The sequence below is a fragment of the Mytilus californianus genome, unplaced genomic scaffold, assembly GCF_021869535.1.
Source record: "Mytilus californianus isolate M0D057914Y unplaced genomic scaffold, xbMytCali1.0.p SCAF_10, whole genome shotgun sequence".
Taxonomy (NCBI): Eukaryota; Metazoa; Mollusca; class Bivalvia; order Mytilida; family Mytilidae; genus Mytilus; species Mytilus californianus.
Genome location: NW_026262582.1, coordinates 41,792,749 through 41,803,839, shown reverse-complemented (window position 1 = coordinate 41,803,839; position 11,091 = coordinate 41,792,749). Strand labels below are relative to the sequence as shown.

Sequence of the window (11,091 nt, the reverse complement as noted above, 5' to 3'; positions counted from 1 at the left end):
GCCCCCACACTAGACAAAACTTGTAGTGGAACCGTTAAAAAGTCTGGATTAACCATAAATGAAGCTCCATAAGAGGGGCCCGGACAATCCTAAATCCGCCTCTGCACTAAAGCTTTAAAGTAGATGAAATATCATGATAGTTGGCTGTTAAAATCTAATATTGAAAACACGAGCTCTCTGGAATATCAACTAAGATATGTTATATATGCTAATACATGTACTTGCATACTTGCCTTGGGCTGTTTTCTGCTCTTTGGTCGGGTTGTTGTCTCTTTGACACATTCCCCATTTCCATTCTCAATTTTATGTATTCTAAATAATCAGGTCCTTCAGGAACAATGCAGTATAATACAGAAAGAAAGTTCACATTTGGGAAATCAAAATCATGTCTCTTGTCTACTGTAAGTGTACTGTAATTCTCAACAAATCTATAGTCGATTTATAGGTTTCAGTAAACATATCTGTCAACCTAAGGTGTTATACTTTATTTCAAATTCAATTGAAGTAATGCGACCAACATTGTAACCAAACTTTGATTTATTTAGTCAATTGAGTCAACTAGTTCGCGGATTGATTGCATAAGCATATTTACTGCATCATTTGCTATTACGCTGCTCGGGATAGATCTAATTTCTCTAGGCAAAGTAGATTTTGAGCAGATTAAGCTACATGTAACTTTTTTCAATATTAATTTCTGGTATACAATGTATACTAGTATGTCTAATCTTTGAGTATTTTTACGGTATTCTTTTTTGTTCCATGTTCCTTTTGACTATATATATATATATGTCTACTCTAATCTTTGTGTAGGTTTACATCTATATATTTCTAAGCTTTTGATTATTGTAGTGTTGATTAAGTTTATGGAGAAAAGCTGCATAGTTTGTATGTTTTGATTCGTTAAACAGAACAACCTGTCTTTTTTTATCATTTTATTATTATTTGTTGATTTTAAATTATTTTCCATGTCCACCTCCATGACCATGCAAATGTTCGTTGGCAACAAATATCTGAAATAGAAAAAAAAATAAACACATTAACATTACGCCGTTGCAACACCACCTTTTCAATAACAATACAGATGTTCGTTGTCAATGAAAATCTAAAATAGGAAAAATAATAAACACATGAAAACTCCATCATTTGCACACTTATTGAACAATCTTTTCTTTTAATTCAGGATACCAAGTTAGTCCTCTAGGATTGGAAAGAAACTTATTTAAAGAACCATGATTTGAGAATTCGAAACCAGTAATAAATATCAAATTTAATAATTAGTCACTAAACAATATTATTTGAAATATCTAAATATAGACCATTCAAAGTTAAATTGAATTTTGATAATTTCTGAAATATTTTCATTGGATATCTAAGAGCTCATAATGATACCTGGACCTGATCTTACAACCCAATGGTTGATAATTGCAATTTGGGTCAAAATAATTCCATTTCTTTGCAATGAATTAAATCACATACAAATCAACAACAAGGCCTGACTCCTCTCAGTGACGATTCCAAGAATGTGAAAGTGTGCACCTTTACCTATAGGGGCAAAACATTCAGGTCGCGAGTCGTCAGCGGGGGAGGATCGGCAGCAACGGACGTTCCCAGTGATGAATTTACGCATTGGTTAAGTTATAAGCACGATAAAGCGTTTACCGGAATCAAGGAATTTGAAAAAAGAGTGGCGAAAGATACCGAAGGGACATTCAAACTGATCATAAGTCGAAAATAATCTGACAACGCCATAGATAAAAAAGAAAAAGACAAACAAACAAACAACAGTACACAAAACAACATAGAAAACTAAAGACTGAGCAACACGAAACCCACCAAAAACTGGGGGTGATGTCAGGTGCTCCGGAAGGGTAAGCAGATCCCATGTTGCACCTTTTTTTTTAATTTATTAGTGAAAGTAACCAGTACAAATGATAAACGATAAATGGTATATGCATTAGCCGTGTTTGCTCACATGTTTAGTTATCAGAAGAACACATCCATTAATCAAGATTTGCACTGTATTTAGTCTTTTAAAATACATCTTAACTGTTTAATAATAATTTCATCAGGACCAAAAAAAAAATTCAAAAATCATAATTAATCCTGCTTTAATGATAGATTTGGCTATTATTTTCAGGACCCTGTTGGTCATATAGCTCTTCGAATGTTTCGGGACTTATGCATCTTTGGTTTAGAGCATTCCTGATGATGGTATCGCTAAAGAAGTGCTTCAGACACATATAATTTATTTGGTGTTCATTTTATATAGATTTGACTTATTGTAAACACACTGAGTGAAGGAGGGGCGGAAGGAACTTTTTCAGGACGTTGTGATTGTGTCTTTATTTCACGGGAATTCGGTATTTAGATCGATCGGGACTCGGAAATAAATGATTATTTTTTCGGGATCCGGGAAAGAATGCTTTTTTTTTCGAAAATTCGGAATGACCGCCCTTCCTCGGTGCTTTGCTTTTGCGCCAGTTGGCATTTCATTTGCGCCACAAACCATATTTCATTTGCGCCAAAATAAAACATTTTATTTGCGCCAATAATACAGGTAAATACAGGTAAATAGTATAAAAAAAATAGTTTTATTCGAAAGAGACTTTTGATAATAACTTTAATACACATTTTCCTCCGAAATAAGTCACCGTAACCATAATGAAAGCACTATACACTGGTACGTTCCTAATAAGAGACTTTTCATGATAATGTTAAAACACAGTTATGTTATAAATTAACGAGATCATAAAACCTAAAAGAAAGCACTATACACTGGAGTAAAACCAAATGTTTGTTCTGACACAAGACTTGTAAGAAACGGCTCGGATGTTCTCATGTACACTGGATAACCTATATGTGTGGTCATAAAAAATAAACTTATTTCCTCTATATAAAAATAAGGAGATGTGGCATGATTGCCAATGAGACAACTATCCACCAAACAGCCCCGACATGAAAAATATGAAACAATCCAATTGAGAAAACTAACGGCCTAATTGTCTCAGAATTGACAATGTCCATCTTGACACCTCAAACATGTGAACACTGTAGAGTTTTAAACCTAAGTGACTCTCAGTTTTATATTAGAAATGAGTATGAACTAACTAAGTTACCCAGGGAGAATACTCTTTAAAAAAAACTTATTCACGATGTAGCAATGAATATTTTACACTTTTCCGTTATATGTTACCTGTAAGATGACGCAAATGTACTTTTTATTTTTTGGCGCAATTGAAATATAACCTTGTGGCGCAAATGAAAGATTGGATTTTGTAAAAATTTGCGCAAATGCAATGCGCCCTCACCCCCACACCCACCCCCTCCTACCGCCCCTCTAGAAGGGTTAAATATACAAACCACAGTCCAGTATTTTACGAATTCATCAGGAGTAACACAGCCGTCACCTGAAGATGAAAATATACAAGTAAGTTCATGACGTCATTTGTTCTAGTATCGGTTGCTATACCTCATAACAGTTTCGTTTTGTTAGTGGCATAATTATATCGGTACATTTGTTTCCAAAAATTAGTCTATAAACTATATACATAAAGTTGCAACTCTCTCAAAACGTTCGCTGTTATTTTCAAATGTTTGCATTTGTTGTTCTATATTCAAAATGGCTGTCCTATACATTGGATTTCACATGTAAGCTTTTTGTCTCAAGCGTTCATTGTGAGATTTACTTTTGAGAAGACAAAATAGTCCATACAGACTAAAGTATATATATTTTTTGTTTATATTACATGTGTAACCGGAGAGTATGAATCATATTACAAAATCGCATTGTCTCCTCCGGGACTCGAACCTGGGACCTCTGTAATAAAAGGCAGCGCTCTAACCGTCTGAGCTAACGAAGTGCTTACGGCTGACTAAGTATCTATTATTCAAGGGAAGCAATCCCGTCACACATGGCTAATTATTTAATTATTGAAAGACTTACTATCTGCATCCAGCTTTGCAAAGTAAGCATCGTAATCATGTTTTTCTAAGTGGTGGTCACCATCTAAATCATAGTCATTATATAAAACGTGAGCAAAATCATGAAGTTCAGGATTAGTCTGAGTAATGTGAACAGTGTACTCGTGTCGGCTTACAGTTCCACTACCTGTAAAAAGTATGTAATTCAGGATTTACAAGTGATATATATACAATTTGTCAAAATTTAATTACTTTAAAAATTTTGATTTATTATTTTTTTGAGAAGAGTTGAATTGTGATAATTTTGTTAAATACAATTATTCTGCATTTTAAACTAGAATGACTTTGTGAATTTAAAATTCTGCTGATTTGGAGCACAGATTTGTAATCGAAAAACGCTGGTTGGTTTGATTATAATATTTGCAACATAATATAAGGGGACGATCAGTTGATTTTCTGGGGGGCCAGGAAGATTTTGAAAATTAATATCCTGGCCTGGTAAGAGCTGCAAATAATTAACCTTGCATAAGATAGGATGAAAATGAATAATCTGCAACACAAAATGCAGGAACAAATTGTGTTCAAAAGTGAAAATAAATGTTTCTTTATGTTTTTCCCATTATTCTCTATTCTGTAAACCCCATCCAGGCCCTCAATCATAGTGGTGCATTTACAGCATGTCTCTATGAGTGTGATCAGATATCTATTTACGGAATTTTTTCTAGATGGACAATGAAATCAAAATTTTAAATGTATCTTTGTTTTCACGTGGTTCGATTAAGAACCCAATGGACCAAGTGTACAAGCTAAGTTTATTGATATTAAATAAATTGTCTATAATTATAAATTTAGAAATTATTAAGAAACTAAGGTTTCAGTCCATCAGGCAAAGTTGACATTAAATGTAGTTGGCTATTATTTTTAGGTCCTTTTTGGTCATATAGCTCTTCAACTGTTCCGGTACTAATACATCCTTGGCTTTCAAAAATGCGGATTTTAACGTACCTGGTGAAGGTAAATCCAGACAAGTGCTTCATATGCATGAGCTTTATAAAGTGTTGCTTTCATTTTTTGAAAGATAATGCAGGGTCTATCGTATTAATACTGACATACTATTATTATGATGATGTTAAATATACAGATGTTGCAAAAAGTTTACCCATGTTGGTGTTGCAATTTCATTGTAGTAGTTATTGTGTGTAGCTACTATATCAATAGCCTGTCAACACTAAGGTTCTGAGCTCGAATCCCGCATGTGACAGGTGCACTCAACTCCAACCTTAATTGACTAGGATTGTTAGTCTTCCTACCGAAGGTCGGTGGTTCTCTCCGGCTTCCTCCAGCAATAAAACTGACCGTCACGAAATAGAACAATAGTGTCGAAAGTGGCGTTAAACACCAATCAATCAATCAATCATTTTGTTAGTGTGCGGAGACCAACTGCTGTATGATAGAGACTACTCGATTTAAATGTAATTTGAAATTATTTAATTGTTGAAGAGCGCATTGTGCTATATCTTACAATTTACAATGTATTTACTGCAGTGAATACATAGTGATGCACCATCATTATGAAGATGACGAGGATGGATACACAATGAACGTCTAGCAACAAATATAACAGTTATTGATTGCGATGTTATTATACCCTGCTTGAGAAGACACGTTCAGTCGGAATTGTGAACGTCCTAGCTATAATCAAAGCGACCTAGGTAATATATCACGGGAAGATATATATCGCCCTTACCGTACACTTTTATCTGACACCAACACAACCGTCCTCGGTTTTTTCGCCTAAAAACCGCGAGCTAAACGGGGAAGCAGGAAAACCAATTTTAAAGTCATTGGTAGAACCCGGTCTCGCTGCCACAAGACAATTGATGCTGTTGTTATGGTCGTGAAAGAAAATGGCGGTAGTTGGGTCATGTCATGTTTTTATTCATGTTTGAATATAAAAATAAGATAATGTGGTATAATTGCCAATGAGACAACTCTCCACCAGAGACCAAATGATATAGGAGTTAACGACTACAGGTCACCGTACAGCCTTTAACAAAGAGTAAAATCCATACCGCATAGTCAGCTATAAAAGCCCCCGAAATGACAAATGTAAAAAAATTCAAACGAGAAAACTAACGGCCTGATATATATACAAACAATGAACGAAATACAAATATGATATACAGCAACAAACGACAACCACTGAATTACAGGCTCCTGACTTGGGACAGGCATATACAGAATGTGGCGGGATAAACATATTAGCGGGCGCCCAACCCTCCCCTAACCTTAAAATTGGTATCTGATTCTTAGAAAGATGTTTCTCTTAGTGTGTCCTCAGTTTAGACTCACCATCAGGATCTTAAACAACAAACACGTGACACTCACCATCAGTATCATAAAAAAAAACAAATACGTGACCAGTTAACATTCACCATCAGTATCGTAAACAACAAACGCGTGATCAGTTTACACTTACCATCAGAATCGTAAACAACAAACACTTGATCAGTTTACACTCACCATCAGTATCGTAAACAATAAACACGTGATCAGTTCACACTCACCATCAGTATCGTAAACAACAAACGCGTGATCAGTTAACACTCACCATCAGAATCGTAAACAACAAACACGTGATCAGTTTACATTCACCATCAGAATCGTAAACAACAAGCACGTGATCAGTTTACACTCACCATCAGTATCGTAAACAATAAACACGTGATCAGTTTACACTCACCATCAGTATCGTAAACAATAAACACTTGATCAGTGTTCAATCACCATCAGTATCGTAAGCAACAAACACGTGATCAGTTTACACTCACCATCAGAATCGTAAACAACAAGCACGTGATCAGTTTACACTCACCATCAGTATCGTAAACAATAAACACGTGATCAGTTTACACTCACCATCAGTATCGTAAACAACAAACACGTGATCCAGCTCATTTCTTTCGAAGCAGTTGTCATGGTCAGTATCCGATGTTAAAAACATACTCATGGCGGTCTCATTGTATGGTTTAAAATTTATCCTATAATATGTACGAAAGAATCAGTTCAAACCTGTGTGAAATGACCAAATGTCTAAAGATATGAATTTGTCACAAGATGTCTCAAAAAGACACCGACAATAATTTGCTGTGTATGATTCACATTTGGCAATCTTAAATCAGAAGACATACTTTCAGTGATCTGAAAATACTACTTGTATTTGTAATACTAATACTAAAATTTAGAGTGACCTATGCGGCCGTGTGATCTAAGTAGTTTATCTATCTACAGTGATCACTATAGCCTGTCAACACTATGGTTTTTAGTTCGAACTCTGCTTGTGGCAAGTTGCGTTCTACTTTGATCTTATGTTACTAGGATTGCCAGTTTTATAGCCTGAGGTCGGAGGTTCTATCCGGATTCCTTTCGCCCAGAAAGACCGCCATAAAATAGCCAATATTTCTTAAACAATTAATCAGTCAGTCAATGAACTGGTCATTTGAACCCTACTTTCTGCTCGAACACTTTTAGATAAAGTTTTATCAAAGAGACAGGGTCAAATTTCCATTAACTATTTCACCTACACGTAAATTTTTCAAAACGTATTTGACTGGTTTATAAAAAAATATCACAGTATTTTATCTGTATTCTACGGTTACCAAACGTTTTGTCATATTCTGAACATCTATACTATTAAATGAGAAGACCTCATTTTGTGTGTCGCTTCTCTTCTTTCCACAATAAATTAATCATCATGCCTTTGTGTCCTATAGGTACCATGCATAGTCGCATTTGTCATCCTCGCTTATGATTATTCCGTTTGGGTTATTTTGGGAGGAAAACGAAAATAAAGGCGTCCGGATATTGTTTCCGTCATCGGACGGACTTTTAAGTCATAGACAAGACTTCCATTTAGGACTGTTCAAAATTACACATAATTTTTATAGGTGCTTTGGGGACAGGACAATTATTTTCGTTTTTTCTGTATACTAACATACATATACTATAAATAAAGTGTACATTGTATTTGCTAGTTATTATCAATTCCAAATTTACTATCAACAGCGGTCATATATTATATAGAGATTATAGTATATGTCTGTTCATAGTATACGGAAAAACGCGAAAATAATTGAAATTAATAGAAAATAAAAAATAACGGATTTTGAAAAAAAAAGGTGGAGGGCTAAATAATGTCCTGTCCCCAAGTACTTTTGGTACCTTTCCTGAAATTCTCCAGTCATAAAATCTTTTACAAAAATTCATCCTACAAAAACGCGAAAATAATTGAAACTAATAGAAAATAAAAAAAATAATGGATTATGAAAAAAGGGGAAGGCTAAAAAAAATTGTCCTGTCCCCAAATACTTATGATACCTTTCCTGAAATTCTCCTGTCATAAAATATTTTACAAAAATTCAACCTACATCAGTTTATATACTTTCAACTATGCTCTAAATGCCCGCGATTTCGCGGGTGTGTTCTAGCTTCATTGATTTAGCGTTAAACTACAATTCAGATAAATGTTTGGAATTTTTTAAATATATCTAAAGAAAAAATAGAAAGGACATTTCTAACCAAAACTAACAAGAATGCAAGTTCAAAGCAACTGCAATATGGAGTGGATGGGAGTATTAAATTCTACTTAGATTATATCTATTAATGACTTTCAGAAGCAGAATAAATTATTCGAGATGTTCTACGCACTATTGTACCAGAAAAGATAAAACCTGTCTTCAATATCAGTATCAGGAGCAGAAAAAACTTATATATGAATATTTACATAGTTGTAAAAATGTTGAAAGTTCTTTTAAATGCAATATTCAGATATTCAAGTTACATTAGGTTTCATCAACTCTCCGACTAAATCAATGTGCAAAGTATGCATTTTTGAAGTCGTGCATTGTTTTTGTTTGTTTTGTTTTTATGTTTTCTGTTTTTGTTTTGCTTCATAACTTGTTGCGATTATTATATAGTATTGTACAGTTAACACTTAAGATACTTAATAGCAAGTCCAGTTACACTTTAAAAGTAAAATACTTAACAACCAGTCCATTTTAAACTGTCTTACATTCAGTCCAGTTATACTATAAAAGTAAATTATCTACCATTCAGTCCTGTTAGTCTTTAAAATTGTCAAAAAACAGTCAACAGTTTTCTTAATCCAGTATTAGTTGAAAAGTTAATTACTTAACAGTCAGCAAGGGTAGGGTATGTAATTGATATTGTTTCAAGAGGAGACATTGCTTAGGGAGCTACCATTTGATTTTTTTTGGGGGGCTAGGTTGAAAAATTTTGTCCTGCCTTTTTTTTTTCACTCTATTCGGTCCTGCCTTTTTTTTTATTAGTTTATCCTGACTTTTTTTTACATAAATTGTCATCCTGCCTTTTTTTTTGCAAATAATCTCATCCTGCCTTTTTTTTCACTCAAAACTCCTGTCCTGCCTATTTTTTTCAAATTTCATCCTAGCCCCCCCCCCCCCCCCCCCTAAAAATCAAATGGTAGCCTCTTTATTGTAAAGGATCTATCGAATGACATTTTAGGATTCAGAGTCCATTTTTAAAGTTAATCAGTGCAAGCAACCCTCTATACAAATATGACCCTATGAGTACTCACTGTGCAGCAGAGGAAAGTCCCAAGAGACAACAAACAACCAGGAAATACATCATGATGAATTCTCTATTTGACATAAACTTAATGTAACGAATAACATTCACTTCAGGTTTATATGTGAAGATCGTGACGTACTGATCGTCTGACTTACTAGATACCAGGAATAATTGTAAAGTCTCTTATGAGGGTCTGGATGGGGGTCTTTCATTTCTGTAATTTTTTGTCCATTATTCTCTAGTCTTTATATTTAAGCATCCCATTATTCTCTATTCTTTATTTTTTTACCCTATTTTTCTGTATTCTTTATTTTTTCGATCGATTTTTCTGTACTTTTGGCCCAGTGTTCTCTATTCTGTAAACCCCATCCAGACCCTCTATTATGTTACTATGGAACAATGTTGTCTTAGTCACGAACTGAGAGATAAGACCTTGGGTCTTTGCGTATTTATGGAGTTGTAAATTAAAGTGGGAAATAACAAGTCCAAAGTTTTTTGTACATTATAAAAACACTTTTTACGATACCATTGATGCATATGTGAAATAATTTCACGCTAAGCCGCTTCTTGTGTAGACTCGGTCGCATTCCCAAAAGTTGTTAATATATCATGAGGATCTGGATGGGTTTACAAAATAGAGAACAATAGACCAATACTACAGAAAAATGAGCCAAAAGTAAATAATGAAGAAAAATAGACCAAAAAATGAAAAAAAAAGATAATAATGGGGTACGTGCCAAAATATAAAGAAGAGAGAACAATTAACGGGCAAGAATACAGAAATAAAGGACCACCATCTATACCCTCTTGTCTCAAATATGGTTCTATTTTACTCCTGCTTTAAAATATACATGTAGGTATAGATTTTAGATACATCGTTACAGTAGTATGTTGACATATTTATTTTTAGATCTCTTTTGGTCATATAGTATTCACCTGTTTTGGTAAATTTTGTGTACTTGTACATCTTTGGTTTTCATGGGTTTGGCTATGAACGTTCCTGATAAAGGTAAATCCAAACAAGTGTTTCGGACGCGTGTTATTTTCATTTTCGATATATTTTCATCCATATAGATCTAACTAAAGACCAGCAATAATGTTCTATCACCTACAACTAGTTCAGTCAGAGTTTATAATCAGAGTCGACATACACATGCAATTGTTTTGTAACCACTAGATTTATTTCATGACGTCACGTATATAAATTCCTACACAGACAAAATGGTTCTGTAAGTTAGTTGAAATGTTTATCTGGACATAATTCTAGATCACTTAATTAGTATTCTTAGTTAAGGCGGTTATATTTGTGAAGTTAATTGATGTGAAAATTCGGCCATGAACTGATAAACTTTATAGAAATTTTGGAATAATAAGTAAAAATGTTATATTTCCGGAGTTTATTGATGTAAAATATTGACCTTTAAATTACTCACAAACTTAAAATACATATAGTCCATCTGCCCTTATGCAAGACGGCCAGGTTTACACACGAAAATACTCCCTCAAAATAGCTTACTATATTAAACATATATTGAAAATGTTTATCTAGTTTTTACCAAT

General features: G+C 34.0%; 1 protein-coding gene across 1 annotated transcript; it reads right to left on the bottom strand.

Moving 5' to 3' along the window:
• Positions 1 to 915: 915 nt before the first annotated feature.
• Positions 916 to 9,680, bottom strand: LOC127718153 (uncharacterized). Its single transcript, XM_052224132.1, has 5 exons — positions 9,539 to 9,680; positions 6,841 to 6,962; positions 3,944 to 4,108; positions 3,361 to 3,407; positions 916 to 1,010 (listed from the first exon to the last, which is right to left on the bottom strand). Exons 1-5 carry the CDS (start codon positions 9,610 to 9,612, stop codon positions 957 to 959), a joined length of 462 nt encoding a protein of 153 aa, XP_052080092.1. The 5' UTR covers positions 9,613 to 9,680; the 3' UTR covers positions 916 to 956.
• Positions 9,681 to 11,091: the final 1,411 nt, after the last annotated feature.

Bases quoted from the DNA above. Each gene is read 5' to 3' on its own strand.
- LOC127718153 (XM_052224132.1), bottom strand. From the start codon at position 9,612: ATGTCAAATAGAGAATTCATCATGATGTATTTCCTGGTTGTTTGTTGT. The intron at 4,109-6,840 runs GTGAGTGTAAAC...TACTTTTTACAG, and splicing joins TGTTGTTTACGATACTGATG to GTAGTGGAACTGTAAGCCGA. The intron at 1,011-3,360 runs GTTTGTATATTT...TTTCTATTTCAG, and splicing joins TCGTAAAATACTGGACTGTG to ATATTTGTTGCCAACGAACA.